Source organism: Phyllostomus hastatus, unplaced genomic scaffold (genome assembly GCF_019186645.2).
Source record: "Phyllostomus hastatus isolate PE091 unplaced genomic scaffold, TTU_PhHast_1.1 phas_scaffold_39, whole genome shotgun sequence".
Taxonomy (NCBI): domain Eukaryota; kingdom Metazoa; phylum Chordata; class Mammalia; order Chiroptera; family Phyllostomidae; genus Phyllostomus; species Phyllostomus hastatus.
Window position 1 is genome coordinate 3,135,277 of NW_025334028.1, and position 17,464 is coordinate 3,152,740.

Below are 17,464 nucleotides of genomic sequence, written 5' to 3' on the forward strand. Positions count from 1 at the left end.
TATCTTACCCATTCTAGGGAAAAGACTCACAGATTTATGCTGAGATGTTTGAGAAGCAACTGCTGGGCTGTACAGTCTTAAAGAGGTTATCTGGGGGTTAAACTGAGCATCCTAAGTAGACTGTCAAGTAATCCTCTTTTCAGCCCTTCACTCCAACTTTGAGAGGTATCTGATGTCACATTCATGGATATTAGGGGATTCTATGGAGGCATTTTGGGTTGCTTCTTGGCACTCCCTGCTGCTGACTTAGGAATCAGACTTCTGGGGTCTGCTAAGTTTTGCTCTTCTTTTTCCAAGATGTTATTATTGACTTTTATGCTTTATAAATTATTAAGTAAACCCTTTATTAAATTGTAAAGGTAATTCAGAGAATACCCCTTAATGCTTTTTATCCAGTTTCTCTTAAGGTTAACATCTTATACCACCACTGACCCTTTGTCAAAACTAAGAAATTCACTGGTATATTACTATTTAACAGACTTTACTCCTTTCCCACTGATGTCTTAGTGTTGCAGGATTCCACATTGCATTTGTTTTATCTCCTCTGGCTTGTGACTGTATTTGCTTGTTTTTCACAACCTGACACTTTGGGAGAGTACTGGTCAGGCACTTGTATAATATCCCTCTATTTGGTTTGCCGGTGTTCCTCATGGTTAGTCTAGGATTATGGGTTTTGGGGAAGAATACAGGGATGCAATGTCTTCATCACATATTTGAGGAACAAGATATCCATGTTATCATTGGTGATGTTAACCTTGATCACTTGGTTAGATACAAAGTTCAGTGCTGGCTCTCTTCTGTAAAGGCAAGGCTGACAATTGGTAAGGCTGTTTATAGATTTGCTGATGGCAATGCAGGTAAAATTCTACCCCCTCACTTTTATCATAATGGCTAATAGAACAGTGTTTCAGGGAAACATAGGCGGCCAACAATGGTATTATTGAGCATTTATCACGTCAATGATGGAAGACAAAGATCATCAGTTGCCCTAATTTTTAAAAAAGTGTTTATTTTTAGAGAGGGGAAGGAAGAAACAGCAATGTGAGAAACATTGGAGTTGCCTCTTTATGCACCCTACAACCCAGGCATGTGCCCTTACCATGAACTGGCCACCTCTCACTTTGCAGGACTATGCCCAACTGAGCCACACTGGTCGGGGCCAGCTACCCTAATTTAAAGTCATGACTTCTTGCCCACTAAGCCAAACCAGTTTTCTGGCCCAGAACAGTGAAGGGGCTGGATGCCCAGGAGGAAGTTCTTTGTAACACAGAAAGTTCAGACTATAACATCCCCCCCACCACTTCTGCCCCCAAAGTAATCAGGGCCTTTTACTGAGGTAACCATACATTTAAGGGGAATACCCAGATACTTGAGGGCCATTGGATAGGGGGTCTAAGTTGACATTGATACCCAGAGATCTGAAGCATCACCACAGTGGCAGGATGTGGGGGGAGGGTATAGTAATAAACCGAGTGCTGACCAAGTTATACATGCATATACTCACATGGGAAATGTATACTCTGTGGACTCACCTGGCGGTTATTTGTTTCCTTATGTATAACTAGACTGACATACTTAGTAACTGCCATGACTTCTCACATGCATCTTTAGCCTGTGGGACACAGGCTGTCAAGAGGCCATGGAGAAGCCTCTGCAGCTGCTATGTGGCCCCCTTCTCACTCTGCCAGCTAAGAGTAAATGTGCTTATCAAGCACACTTACCACAAGAGAGCCAAATGCAGGTCAAAGTCACAGACAGCAGTCAACACATATGCACAGTAGTGTAAACATCTAGTCATCCCACAGAACGTCACACTGACACCATTTAATGTACAGCTGGATGAGCCGCAAGTAGATGGTACAACAGAGGCTCTGGTAATGTAGAGTGTCAGGTATAAACCTGGAGACTCTAGTTAAACTCCAGAAAAGAAAAAAAAATTACTTGGGGGAATCATAGAGCACACCTAAAACCAAATTAACAAAAACCAAACAAGGGACAAAATGCACAGCTAACTGGTCATCATTGGAAGATAGAGAAGCCACTCATTTTGAAACTCACAAATGGAAAAAAATCAAGCATTTATCTTATTTTTCATCTATAAGCTATACTACTAAGTAGCCAAATAGTGGATGAGAACAAGTTTCTCTACTGCAGCTAACAATGAAAGAATGATACAAGTTGGAATACTGCCATTCTTTAACTTTTAATAAACTGATGAATTAGGCTTTCTAGAACAATGGTGGCTAAATCCAATGAGACAACTAGACATTATATGCCACCCACTGGAAGAACACCACCACCTACCTGTAAGGTACCACCCTCCAATGAAATCAAACAAAAATATGAATCTGATTAAATCTGTGAATCCAGAAACAAAAAGTCACTGGAAACACCGTAAGGGCAAAGTATGTTGAATGATATCAAAGGAATGCAATCAGGAAAATCTGGGAAACTGTAGGACAACTAACCTTATTCTCTCTCTTCATAGATTAATTGCAGGGAAAAAAGTGAAAAATAGACAGAGGGAACTCTATTGTAATATATAGATTTTAATTGGATCATGATTCAAACAAACTGTTTACAAAAATTGAAATTTTGTTTAGGAAATTATGAATAAAAGCATATGGTATCTGAAATCACTTCAAAATAATATGTAGGCATGTGCACAAGAATGGGTTATATGGGAACAAGATTAGTCATGACCTGGTAATTGTTGAAATTGAGTGACACATACTTGAAATTGTTGCATAATTGTTGAAATCAAGCAGACAAGTACGTTATTTATTGTCTGCGTTCATGTCTGAATAAAAATTTCCATAATAATTTTAAAAGATAAAAAATAAGAAAAAACCCCAATCATCACTAGATTTAGAAAGTTATTCTTTAAGTTTTCTCCAGCTAGACCTGAATGGCCATTGAAAAAGTACTGAAAAACAAACTTCCACACTTATGTTAATATATCAGGCTTAGATAAAAAAAGAACAGGTAAATTACACTAAAGTGAAATAATGTAGTAAGACCAATAATTCATTTCTAGCTCTCAATCCTTCAGCCTACATATTTAATACCAAATGTCCAAAGAATATGCAATACTTTAGGAAACAAAATATACATGAATATGACCTATAGTCACTATTTGGTCAGAACAAAAGGCCACTGAATATAAAAATCAACCCAATACTTTATCAAGTAAGTTTGTTAAAAGTCATTACATTTCAAAAAAAATTTGCCTCTTTATTTTAACATAAAACACATTTACAGCATGCAGGTTAAAGTAAAAATTAAAATTACACGTTGTCTTCCCAAACCAATGATCTCTGAATATATGTCCAAGCACTGAAAATAAATCAACATATTCCACAGGTAGACTCATATTCTACTATCACCTCATGTCAAACTGAGTTATGCACACTAGTTTTCTTAAGTTAGGCAAATAACTTAATTGATCACCATGAATAAATATTACTTTTATTTTACTGAGTTTATCTTCTGAACTGTTTATCAATACCATTCAGAGAAACATTAATATATTCAGTCAAAAAAAAGGATACTGCAAATTGAAATGTGTCAATGTTCTAGATGATCAGAAATTTTCATTTGTAAGAGTTAATGCTGTTTAATAACCAAGCAAAAGAGCAGTTCACAGAAAACAAATTTATGAAATTCTCTGTACATTTTATGAAAGTTTAAAATTATAAATAAAAAAAAATTGAGATATTTTTAAAAACCTAACATTGTATATACCCCGAACCACGTTAGTTACAATTCATTGTTACACAGCACCAATACCCATGATACATCTAACAAGAAACTACCATATTGAGACATGAGGGAAAAAAAAATTCTGCTTCACTTATGGGTATTGCCAAAGAAGCAAATTTTCATTTGAAAACAAAATATAAATGTCTATGTGAATACAGCCAAACATTTCTCATTTTAGAAAAGTACCATCATAAATAATAAGCTGTAGTACTTTTTTAAAAAATTTAATTTAACTTCATTACTTCAATCTTGCTGCACCAAGGTTTCATATAAATTTTTGGAGTATTTATTTTGATCAATCCTAAAGGCAACACAATCATTTCAAAGGTTGTAGTCTACAACAGCAAAGATTTCTGACTGTTAAAAAAATAAGTAAGTTTATCTTTTAAATCAAAAATTATATAAAAGTGGAAATTACAATAGTTAAGGAAATAGAAAAATAAGTCAATGATAATCTGTGTCTTCTGATGATGGCTCCAAATTTATTACAAATATCTGTGTATAAAACTTCTTCAAAAAGTTAATTCTGCCAGTCAGATCCTAACACAGAACTTTTAAAGTTTTTCTACTAACTGAATACCCTTATATCCCCATTCTTTGCAAACTTCTGACATGGTTGCAATCACCACCACATTGATGAAGCATATGGAAATCACTTCCCCTATTACTTTTATAGCTTTGTAAAACAAACTGTTGACTTAGTTTAATCACCTAAAGAAAAAAGAGGCAAAAACAGGTACACTTAGTACTAACTATAAAATTAAAGGTTATAACCAACAAAATAATTTATTTGAGGATTATTAGTAACTTCCAAACAATTAACTATTTCTAGGCAAAACAATAAATTATAGTGTACGACTTAGTGTAGCAAGTTAAAAATGCCTGAAGGATTTTATACCAAATTTTACCTACATATATATAAATTCACCATATATTTGTCCAGTTCTTCCACTTTTTTGTTTTCATAGGCTATAAATTTAGATCAACCAATATAGTACTAACAATATAAAATTGTTTAATCCTATATTTTAATTCATTTAACTATATTAAATAGACAAGTTAATATTGTGTTCAATTCTTATAATAATTAGCAGGCTCACCAGAATGAAGCAGGGTATTTTCATTTCACCAAGCTATGTTGATTATAGAAGTGAGAAAAAGAGAAGCCCAATTCCTTTCCAACTCTTAATCTGAGATTTGTTTTTGATACTGTAAAATACATCTATTCAAGAAAACTGAGCAATAGGCATTTCATAAGATAACAATTAAGTAGCTGTGCTCAATCTTAAGTGCCTACTTTAGCAGTTTTAAGGTTTCAGTGCTCAAATAGTAGTTTTCAGAAGCAAATAATAAAGATATAAATAATTTTGACTCTGAAATCATTTCAAGGGATTTTAAAGTACAGTACTGACCTGATATACTTTGTGAGCATGTAGTGTGTAAGTGGTAAAATTTAAGACATATAACCTAAATGTTTCATTTCCTCTAAAATAAGGAAGATAGATTAATAAGGAAAAAAAGCAGTAGCAGCTAGGTAATTTAAGATTAAAAAATAAACACAAACACACAAGTACAAAAAACACAATCCTATATTGTACAGTTAGCTTGGCACAATGAAGACTAAATTAAAACACAAAAGACAAACTGTGTAATAAATAGGACCACAGTTGTAAACTCATTTTCCTCTCCTATGATGCCAAAATTGCACTCTAGTTGTGTTGGGAAGCAGCAGAATTTACAAGAAAGTGGGCAGGAAACAGCTGAACAGGCCAGATATAATTTATAGATTTTAAAAAAGTTGTAGTTCTACAATTCCCAGGAGTAAAGGTTAATCACTGAATGACTCTGCTTGATACTACATCCTCTTCATATTTCAATTACTGTCAGCATCTGAAAATGGGAGAATGCATAGAGAAAATATTTTTTATTTGCATAAAACCTATGTTTGAGATAATCATGAAAGGAATAACGTAAATAAAACACACCAATATTTTAAAAACATTTTGGCTAAAAGCTTTGACCACTTCTGCTAAAATTAATTAAATGTCATTATTAAATGATTTTATTTTTTCTCCTTTAATTTACCTCCTAAGTAGAGCTATTTATGAGTAGTACAATGTTTAAAAAGAGGTCAGTCCTTCATTTGTTTTTATTCTTCCCAAGATAGCCTATGAGTAAGCTGATGTATGAATTACATATTTTTTAAAAGATTTTATTTATTTTTAGAGAGGGAAAGGGAGGGAGAGAGGGAAACATCAGTGTGTGGTTGCCCCTCGAGCACCCCCAACTAGGGACCTGACCTGCAACCCAGGCATGTGCCCTAACTGGGAATCGAACCTGAGACACTTTGGTTCCAAGGCTGGCACTCAATCTGCTAAGCCACACTAGCCAAGGCTGATGTACAAATTATATTTTTTAAAAAAAGAAGATGAAAAGCAGTAGACGGTGTCAGTAACATTCTTAAAGCTAAGGACCATTAACCAGCAATGTTATATACATGGTAGCTATAAAAAAAGGGGGAGGAAAATGAGGGGGAGGGATAGGGATATATAAATATGGTAGGAACTGACAGGAAAATAAACAATTTTAGTAGTTGCTACCTGGAAGATTCCTTGTATTTAACTACTTACCTATATGTTTAGAAAAACTCAACTTTCAAAGTGCTGTATGTTGCCATGTACAATGTGCACTTTTTTTGCCCAGATTTTTGAGGAAAAAATCAGGATGCACATTATACATGGGTAGTACCTGAAATACTTTTTATCTGTTCTTGTGTTTTGTAATTATGTTATATAAAATTTCTTGTACCACAGTATGTTCAAAAATAAATGCTAAAATTCCTTTATAATACAAAAAACCCCCCAAGTATCTAAATATAAATAAATAAAAAGCTGAATTAAAAAATTAAAATGAAGGATTTTCCCCCTGTAAGTTTGGGCCAAAAACGTGGGCATGCATTATACACTGGAATATATTTCACACGGCAAAATACAGTATTATGTAAGGTAGAAGACCAGCCATGTACAGCTGAATACTAAAGGTATCAGTATTAATATATTGCCACTGTTCCCAAGAATAAACCCAGTGTTTTGTAATGTTTTTCTCGATAATTAAAAGACGGATTTCACAATTTCTCTACAAAGCTGTACATTTTTCAATAATTTATCACTTAAGTAGATCATATGCTCCTCAATGATGGTTTAAGACCAAATGATGGATGTAAGAGTTAAAAAAATAGTAACTACTATGTCTGGACCAGCAATGAGACAAACCTGTAAATTTTATACTTTTATAATTACTTCAGGTGTTGAAAACCTAGGTTATAGCAAGGTTAACTATCTCCCTCAAGGGCTAAACTGCTGTATTCTTTTTTTTTTTTTAGTATTCTACTTTTAAGCTAAAACCCAACTATTTCACCATTTTTTGCTTAAAGTCACAAAACCCATTGATGATGTTTAGTGAGAACTTACTATACTTCAAAGGGGGAAAACAGACCATGCCTAACTGGCAGGAAAACTGGCTAATGTTGTATCTAGTAATGTAACACAGTATTAAGCACATATTACCTACCATGTAGTCTTGTTAAAAATGTTTGTGCTGAGCCCTGGCCAGTGTGGCTCAGTGCACTGAATGCCAGCCTGTGAACTGAGGAGTCGCCATTCCTGGTCAGGGTACATGCCTGGGTTGCAGGCCAGGTCCCCAGTGGGGGGGCGTGTAAGAGGCAACCGCACACTAATGTTTCTTTCCCTCTCTTTCAAAATAAATAAATAAAATCTTTTTTTAAAAAATGTGCTGAATCTAATAAATGTTTTCAATATACAGGGAATAGAGGAACAAAGCAATTATATATAGAAATAATCGAACACATTCAGAAGGTGGCATATGCCAAAAATAAACAGCCTAGTCTCTTCAGTAAATCAATGTTAATAAAAAGCGGGTAATTCTAGATTGACAGAGACTTAAGGGATAAAACCAAATATAAACAGCAGCCCTAAATTTTATGTTGGTTTAGGCCAGCAATTTTTAACAAGTGTGCCGTAAGAATTTTTAAAATGTGCACTACTGGACTATTTAGTCAGGGGCACTGACCTCTTTCCCCTTAGATTGTCAAAAAAAAATGACAACAACCAACACAACAATAATTGTCGGGTGTGAAGGAATCAAAATTACACCTATTTTTTTTTTTTTTTTGGTGAGATTGGTAAAAAGCAGTTTTTTGTGTGCTGCAGAATTTTAGTGATTAGTTTATGTGTGCCAGGAGATTTAAAAAGTTGAAAATTGCTGCTTTACACAACCCAGTGCTAAAGAACTTTAAAAACACAGAAATCTGAATATAGATTGGTATTAGATAATATTAAAAATGTTTTCAGTTGTTAGTTGTCTAATATTTTGTTGATGTTATTCTGACTATAAAGAAAAATGTTATGTTTTAGAGATACATTCAACAAGTTGTGAATCCATAATTTATTTTTACGCTAAAGAATTTTAAAAGGAGTCAAAATGAGAAAAAAAATTACTTAAAAAGGTAACTTGCTGAAATTCATGAAAGTCAGGATTCAAACTCAGAACCTCAAAGTCTGTGCTCTTTTTACTTTATCACTATCTTTGAAATCCTATGCTATATAGACAATAAATATTAAATTATAATGTGAATCCTCCAGAATATTATATAATTCTCCACCCAAATTGGGAGGCAATACTATGCAAAATGTCAAAGTAAAAACAAAGATTAAAATCAAGCGATTTTAGTGTTTGCCAGAAATAAGTTAAGCATCATAATAATCTAGCATTTTTAGTTTCCAAAACACCTACACATTTGGGACTTCCTAAAGAATTAAAATCTGAGTTGCTGCTATATGATGAAATATTAGGCAGCTATTTAATTAATGAATCAGATTGTAGGAAAAAAATGTTCAGAATATACTATTAAGATAAAGAGGCAGGCTACAAAGTAGCATTATAGAGAATAGGGGTAGTATGTAACTAGATATTTATCAATAGTTTAAATCTTTTAATTTAAAACATATAAATAAAGCTCCTCCTCTTCTTTTTTTAAAAGATTTTATTCATTTATTTTTAGAGAGGGGATAGGATGGAGAGAGAAACATCAATGTGTGGTTGCCCCTTGAGTCCCCTCACTGAGGACCTGGCCACAACCCAGGCATGTCCCTTGACTGGGAATTGAACTGGCAACCTTTTGGTTCACAGGCCAGCACTCAATCCACTGAGACACACCAGCCAGGACTAAATAAAGCTCTTCTATACACACAAAATATTGGGTGGTTTTTCTAGATGATATTTACTTCCACTTTGTAATAGCTTTTAATGCTCTATAAGGAACAGATATTACTTATATTAATTAAAGACAAATAACTATAAGAACTCATACATCTGTTAGAAAAAATTCACTCCAAATAGGTAATTTGAAAAGGACACAGAAATAACTCATAAAAAAAAAAAAGTGGGCCAATAAATACATGAAAAAAAAAAATCCAACTTCATCAATAAAGCAATGAAATGCTAATGTTGGCCTATTACATTAGAAGCTTAAAAACTATTAATACTCAGTGTTGGCAAAGATTCAACAAAATGGACAGTATTCTTGGCTAACAGGCAGTTTGGTGCAGTCTTTCAAAAGCCTCAAAAAATGTTCACATTTTCTTATAATTCCACTTTGGGAATCTTCAAAAATAATCTAAAAGGGTGTAAAAAGATTTTTCATACTTCAAATTTCATATAAGAAATTTCAATTTTGGAAAATTTCAAGTATGGAAAAAATTAACATACTTATTTACATGTCCAGTAAAAGGGAATATAGTTATAAACTACGGTGTATCTACTAGACAAAATAGAAGTATCTTTTTTTAAATGACCCAATATTAGCTGTAGCTGGTACGGCTCAGCAGACTGAGCACTGGCCTGTGAACCTAAAGGTCCCAGGTCTGATTCCTGGTCAGGGCACATGCCTGGATTTTGGGCCAGGTAGGTGATCAATGTTTCTCTCACACATCAATGATCCTGTCCTTCTCTTTCACCCTCTCTTCCCCTCTCTCTAAAAATAAATAAATAAAAATCTATGTGAATTATGAAAAGACTAGAAGAAATGTGTCAAGTTACTTTTAAAGTTACATACATTAAAAATATCAAGACACAAACGTAAGAATCCAAAAAAGTGTTTTAACGACCAATGGTTGAACATTTCCATTTATAGCTGTAATTCTAAAGCCAGATATAAACTACAAACCTGTAGTTAATGCGTTAACGCTTACACTTGTTTGCCTCCTCCACCTCGTACTGCCACTGGCTGGCTGTTCTGAATAAATGCACCTCCTCCACGAATTGCACTTGGATGAGTTGGAGAAGCTGCTGGATGTTGCCCAGGACGAATAGGTTTAGCTAATACAAAAACCAAAAACTGGCTTTAGAATAAATCTGAACACATGACTGTTAACAACTTTTTAGGCCTTTTCCCTTTATTTACAACAAATTATTCAAATTATTAAGTGTCTTTTTTCTGTGCCTTTTTGTTGTTCATTAGATTCCTCTCTCTTTTCTATTCTGTTACATACTTTTTTCTCTAGCCTCTTAGCCACTTTATTCCTTAGCCTCTTAGACACTTTACTCTTACTTCAATCATTATTCTGGAGCATGAAATATTGCTGATAACTTACTGTCAGCAAATTCTTTTTGTTTTAGTAACACTGCTCGGTACAGTTTATCTCCTATCCCTGATCACTTTTGCTTGTCTATTTCTCATCTTCTTGTCTTGCTAATGTGGTTATTCCTCAAACTTTGTGCTGCTCTCCCAACAATGCCACTCTTTGGCAAGTTAGAAAATAAAAATAGACAAATACCACCATTATAACACATAATTAATGAATCAGATTATGTTTTCAAGTAAATAAAAACACTCTAACCAAATGAAGTTTCAAGGTTTGCATGTGGTCTACTAACCAATTTGTGCAGAATGCCCTCTTCTGGCCATATTCTTTGACCTGACTGCTTCCTTTATACGATCTACTTCTTGCTGATAGCGTTTGCGATCACGAGATGCATTTTCTTTGGCTTCTTTCAGTGCTGACTCCAGAGCTTTCACTCTCTCAGCTGTAGCTCTCAGTCGCTTTTCCAACTTAGGAAGTTCACAGCGAAGATCTGCATTATCACGCACCAACTAAAAATACATAAAGAAAATTAGGATTCTAGCTTTAACAAGATGACTTGAGAAAGTATGCATAGTTCATAATTTCTCTTTAGAAAATAAGTAAAACTACATTTTATATTAAGGTTTGCCAATTAGCTAATTTAATTTAGGCAACCTCAAGCAAGACATACATATATATCCATATGCATATATTTCTCACTAAGATACAATTTCATTCAGATTTTTTGGGGGAGGAGAGGGCTGTTCTTTCCCACTTCTAGGTAATGACATTAAGTTAAAACACAGTACTAAGTCCCTCAGTAAGATACAAATCTGATGGAAATGAATATCCTTTCAGACCCACAAATACATGTTTATTATGTCTTAATAACAGTTTTGAAAGCAAAAAGAGCTAAAATTTCTTTAACCTTACCCTAGTGCAAACATCTAGTGTAAACATCAGGTTTACAGTAACAAAGACATACAATTTAGTGCCTTAAAAATATTTTTGTAATTAAATCATTTATCAAGCCATTAATTAAAAGACATGGTAAGCACTACTTTTTAAAAAATATTAACTGCCTCACGATATTATGTTTCATGCTAAGGGCATTAAATGTAAAAGAACAAAAAAAAAATTGTATTTCCATTGCAAAGACTTATCTACCAGAAAATTTTAAATCACCATGAATCAATTAAGAAAGCTGACAGACCTAGAATCCCAGAAAGGTTTCCACTGGCCTCTTTTGATAAAAATGTTGTTAAAAATTGCTAGTGGTTTCTTTATATAAATACTTGAAAAATAATGAAATAGCTCAGGGTATATAAATTAAAAAAATTGCCACTCCCCATTCTTTTAATTCTTACAATGTTAAGGGTATCACAAAATATATCCTTTATTACCTGTTTGTGCACTTTAGTGAGTTGTTCAAGATTATTTTCAAGGAAGGAGATTTTTTGCTTCTGAGCAGCACTGCCTCCAGTGTCATCAGAATCGATTTCTGCACTCTAAAGAAAAAAAAGTCAATGAATACCGTGAACAAATTTAAAGATCAAAAATACCTTAAACTACACAAAAACTGGTACGACTATAAAATTATTTCACTTATACATGCAAATAACTGCACACTGTAGGCAGCATTTATACAAATACCCATACCTCAGTACAGTTTCATTACCTTTTTAACTCTGGTGGCCAGGTCCTGAACAAAGAGCTTCCGCAGGTTGTGTAAAGTCTGAAGTTCTTTTGCCTTGAATTAAGAATAGCAATATTTTTGGAATCCAGACTTCAAATTTAGTATGATCAAAGGGGAAAAAACCCATTAAACGTTCTGCATCTTAATTTATTTTCAAGTTTCTCTTACCACTGTCTCTTCCAAACCCTTCAAGTCCTGTCTTGCTTGTTCTCGTCTATCTTGCATAACCCTAAACAGAGGAAGAAGAGACATATATATTTTCAACTATGAGTCCATAGAATTCTAGTTTTACTTAGCATAGAAATTAAAGCAAATATTTATCTAAAAGAATCAATTCCTAAATCCAAATAAATGAAAGATACTTATTTTAAAAGTGCACTCAAACTATGTCTTTCAAAGAAATTTTTATAATGCCTTACAATTCCCTCTATATCCATTACTAGAAGCAATAAAATGTTGCTGTATCTAAATAAGGAGTGGTTCTTATTTATATTTTAGAATATGTCACATATAGCATATTGCTTTTATCCAAAATCTGATTAACTGGTTCTTACAGAGATTATAAATTATCAAAAGTTAAAAGTCTACATATTTTACTTAAAATTATTCTATATAAATGATGGCAGATATCACACCAATGAAGAGGGTTTAAGAAAAACACTCTTCACCCTAAACAATGTATCCACTGGATATATCTTCTAGTAATGCCTATAATTCTCTAATTTAGTTTTTAATTTTAAACCTGAATTAAAACATTTACTCACGTAAGTTCATGTAGTTTTCTGCTCTTTTCCTGATCGGTAGCTTTCAACTTCTCATGTTCTACTCTCAGACGTTCCTGCTCTAACATCATTTTCTGGTTTTGACTGATAAAAGAAACAAACAAACAAACGAACAAATCCCACAACATCATCACCACCATTTTCTGATTGTTGTCATTAAGACTTTTTAAATTCTTAAATTCTACCACCTCACCATTCAAAACAGGGCCTCCTGTGATCCAGCCAACTGCAGGGGGCGTAAGAGGACTGGGCTACGTTCAACTGTACAATATTTTTCCTATTTCGGTTTGAAATCCTGATTTTAGTCTTTTATATCTTTCATCTCCTCAAGTCCTCGTCCCTAAATACATTATGTTCAATAATAAGATCCACACCTCAAACTTTGTCTTAATTTTTTTCTTAATGTGCCTCTGATGCCTACTCAAATCATGATTTAGGTGCAGACCTCCAATTTCTATCAATTCAATGCTATTTATGCATATGGTTATAAGAGTGGGAACATGTCTTCTTGATAAATGACAAAGATAACTTTTTTATACTAACATTTTTATTTCTGAAGTAACTGCTTATTAAACCCCCATTATGGGTGTTTTACAAACTGTTTTTCTTGTTTTGTTTTTTAAGATTTTACTTATTTTTAGAGAGAGGAAGGGAGAAAGAGAGGGAGAGAAGCATCAATGTGTGGTTGCCTTTTGAACACACCCCAACTGGGGACCAGGCCTGCCATGCACGCATGTGCCCTGACTGGGACTCTCTGGTTCACAGGCCCGTGCTCAAATCCACTGAGCACACCGGCCAGAGCTGTCTTTCTCATTCTTTTATTCACTTCTCAAATGAACCCTACAAGTTAGGTATTTTTATTCATAGTTTACATGTGGCCAAGAGTCTCAAAGGCCTTGCACACAGTTAATTGGTGGGTAAATAGTCCAATTAGGATTTTATCTCAGGCCTGCTTATATCCATAGCTTTATTTTCCTCTACAAGATGCCCTGAGTCTCACTGAAACCAAAACAGTTTTTTAGGAGTGATATTTTATTTAACTGATGGGTAATGCTCTCCTGTGTTGCCATCACTGTGCTTTGCCCAGTAACTACCAAGAAGTTCACGGAAAGCCTGCCCTGTGCATGCTATATGGCCCACATTACATCCTAGTTCCAGGAGTGAATGTTGTTTTCAGAGTGATTCAGGTAGAACTTGTTCTCATTTTCAGTCTAGGAAAATTGAGTTGTTGTATAAATGTATGAGTTATATATGATTAGTGATCTTAAATTTGGTATTGTAGTTATCTTCAGAGAGAAATCTATTTCCATCAGTGCTGGTTTACAAAGATAACTTGTATTTAAAAAAATTTAAAGCCCCAATTTCCCATAAAGTTTGTCTCAGTTAAGAATTTTTTTAAAAAGGAAGAAAATGATTTGTAGGAGACTGTGGTTTCTATTTGCAATAATGGCTAAAGTTGTTTTTTTCCCCTTTTCCTGAATAGTTACATCAAAAGACTGCAAAATATTTTCACCAGGGACTCAGAAGTTATACTTATAAATGAAAAATTTATTTTTAAATTTAAAAATAATTTCAATGAAAAAATATATGAAGGTGTATCTAGTAAGACTATATTAATTTACCAATAACCAATTATTTCCTTTTGTCTAAATAGTCAATCTTCCTGAGTTAGTTTTTAATATTTAGAGGAAAGAACAGTATACTTACTCTTGAAGATCAGTAATAAGTTTTTCTTTTGCCTCAACTTCATCTCTCAAGCTACTAATTTGTTTTTGATGAGTTTCTCTGTGGCTTTGGATCTGTTGTTCAACAGCTTGCTAAAATGTTGGGGGGAAAAGGATATTAAGTCAGACTAATAAAGATTAATAATGATGAATTAAAGCCATTACAATCCAATTACATCAAACTTGCCTTAACTTCATTTGCAGTCTGAACCTTATTTAAGTGTTCCTTTTCCATCTCATGCACTTTCTCTGTTTGGATAGGGAGAGAAAACAAGAGGGGACATAAGACATAAAGTTCTTCATAAACCCAGGTTTTGTTTGGGATGCATTTCTTAGCAGTTCTTGATTTTAAACAATCCAAATGCCACACAATAAATCTTGCAGTTTAAGTTAACGACATGTTGACTAAGTACACTTATAGCCTTCTGTTGAAATTATGGTTTCCTTTATTTTCTTCACCTAATCCCAGAACAAATGGGTTAAGGCATGGTAGGGAAATAAGACAGCTTTCTAAGTTCCTGTGTCAAAATTGTATGTATGCATAAACTTCATATATTATGTATAACTTGGTTAAGTTTATGGGAAATTCACAAATTGGCGACTTCCATACTCAAACATAACTTTAAAGATGTTTGAAAGCTTTATTAAAATATATTAGTTTACTATTCCAAATTATCCAGATTCCTTCTATTCTCTATCAGTGCAAATATAAGTTTAATACAATTACACTAAAGTAAGAACAAATTAATGTAGACATAACTCATAAACAGTTAGAAGTTAATACCTTGTGCTCGAAGCTGGACTAGTTCTTCACTGAGGGAATCGACAGATTCTTCCAGCTGCCTTTTCTTTTGTTCCACATTTTGAAGGTATTCAGTCAATGACTTAATTTTGGCTTCATGCTTTTGGGGAAAATGTACTGATATGAAGTAGAAAAAACCTCACACACATTTTATTGTTACAAATATTTAAAAATGAGCATGTTTTAGCAATGCATATAAACATACAATATTCTTCAGGATACTGAATGTTCAGGGGCCAAATTTACATGAAAAAGAATATAATCACCCTGGCTGGCGTAGCTCAGTGGATTGAGCTCGCTGTGAACCAAAGTGTCACAGGTTCGACCCCCAGTTGGTACATGCCTGGGTTGCAGGCCATGACCCCCAGCAACTGCACATAGATGTCTGTCTCTCTCTCTCCCTCCCCTCCCTTCCCTCTCTAAAAATAAATAAATTTTTAAAAAATCAAAAAAAGAAAAAGAATATAATCAATGAAATGGTCGTTGCTTATTAACACTTGTAAACAAAGGCAATGAAGGCAAAAGAGAGAGAGAGAGAGAGAGAGAGAGAGAGATGTTCTTTTTTTTCTCCATATGACATTACCCCCTTCCCTCTGTCTATAATTCCCATGTTGGTGAATGGCCCCCTCAATTCAGTTGCCAAAACCAGAAAAATGGCCATGCAGTTTTACCCACCCTAGGATTCTTCTAGGTTCTTCAACAGTCACATCAGTCACATCTTTCTAGTAAATCTGTATACTTAACCAAGTTAATAATTCATTGTACTGTAACCCAGTTAAATCATTCATTTTACTATAATGCAGCTAGACTACGAAAACTGATCAAATTAACCTTTCTATTTTGTTACTCAGAATATCCTATGGAAGTTCATTTTTCTTGAAACTCATACAATAAATAAATCTTATGTGGCCACTCAAAAAATTAATAAAGTTTGTTTTGTTAATACATACTTGAGAGATACGAAGTTGGCATGCTGCTAACTCCTTTTCATTTTCTTCCATTTTTTTGTTGCTCTCAGTTTGTGTGCTTTCTAACTGTTTGCAGCGTTTTACCATTGTTTTTACTTCTGATTTCATTTTACTGATGTAGAGCCTTGCAACAGTGAATTCTTCATCTATCATGCCAGTTCCCTCAGGCTGCTATGAGAAGACAGTGAAATAAAATAGAGAAACAAAAATGTCCAGTGTATGTTTACTCAATTAGAGTCTAAAGTCTTAGAAGAAAATTAAATATATTCTGATATTACTCAATATTCATAGAAAGTCTAGAGTTTCCCTTTTATTAAGTATTATCTTAATAAGGAGTAAGTAAAATACTTTCATTTTTGGTCTTTGTTCTTTTCCTAACTTAATGCTAATACATGCCTACAAGGAAAAAAGAATGCACCAGTAAAAAACAAATAAACCCTGATGAATCTGTCTCTTTCAATATTTGAATTTCCTCTTCATAGGCCCTTTTCAGTATATTTACTATTAATTATGTGTAACTCCAGTTTAAAGCTTAACAAATAAGCCCTTACTGGTGTAGCTCAGTGGATTGAGTGCTGGCCTGTGAACCTAAGGGTCACTGGTTCGATTCCTAGTCAGGGCACACACCTGGCTGCAGGCCAGGTCCACAGTGCAGGGGCGCGTGTGAGAGGCAACAACACACTGATGTTTCTCTTCCTTTCTTTCACTCTCACCCTCTCAAAATAAATATATAAAATCTTAAAACAAACAAACAAACAAACAAACAAACAAACAACTTAAATAAGTCCTGGCTGGGCAGCTCAACTGGCTGGAGCATCATCTTGTATACCAAAAGGCTGTGGGTTCAATTCCTGGTCAGAGTGCATACAGGAAGCAACTGATTGATATTTCTCTCTCTAAAAATCAGTGAACATATCTTCAAGTAAAGATTAAAAAAATAAAACTTAACAAATAAGGATGTTTAGGCGGCACAAAAAGGATGACTTTTAAGCTCACCAAGGAGGAACTGTGGTCACTGTACATTCCACAACTCCCATGCGTTTCCTTATAAAACTCCTGTATAATATTCAATGTCAAAATTAAGTGGAG

The 17,464-nt window shown here is 34.0% G+C and overlaps 1 protein-coding gene across 4 annotated transcripts in view; it reads right to left on the reverse strand.

Moving 5' to 3' along the window:
• Positions 1–3,213: 3,213 nt before the first annotated feature.
• Positions 3,214–17,464, reverse strand: part of KIF5B (kinesin family member 5B) — a 38,839-nt gene continuing 24,588 nt past the window's right edge. For 2 of the 4 annotated variants that reach the window (XM_045820075.1, XM_045820076.1), the window contains 11 exons: positions 16,358–16,546; positions 15,390–15,507; positions 14,793–14,854; positions 14,589–14,698; positions 12,864–12,965; positions 12,268–12,328; positions 12,082–12,153; positions 11,807–11,911; positions 10,717–10,933; positions 10,032–10,158; positions 3,214–5,652 (listed from right to left, as the gene is read on the reverse strand). In XM_045820075.1, coding sequence (XP_045676031.1) covers positions 5,646–5,652; positions 10,032–10,158; positions 10,717–10,933; positions 11,807–11,911; positions 12,082–12,153; positions 12,268–12,328; positions 12,864–12,965; positions 14,589–14,698; positions 14,793–14,854; positions 15,390–15,507; positions 16,358–16,546 — 1,170 coding nt within the window. In that variant the 3' untranslated portion in view covers positions 3,214–5,645. Of the gene's footprint in view, positions 5,653–10,006; positions 10,159–10,716; positions 10,934–11,806; positions 11,912–12,081; positions 12,154–12,267; positions 12,329–12,863; positions 12,966–14,588; positions 14,699–14,792; positions 14,855–15,389; positions 15,508–16,357; positions 16,547–17,464 lie in introns of all 4 variants that reach the window. The other 2 variants (XM_045820078.1, XM_045820077.1) reach the window with 2 other exon arrangements.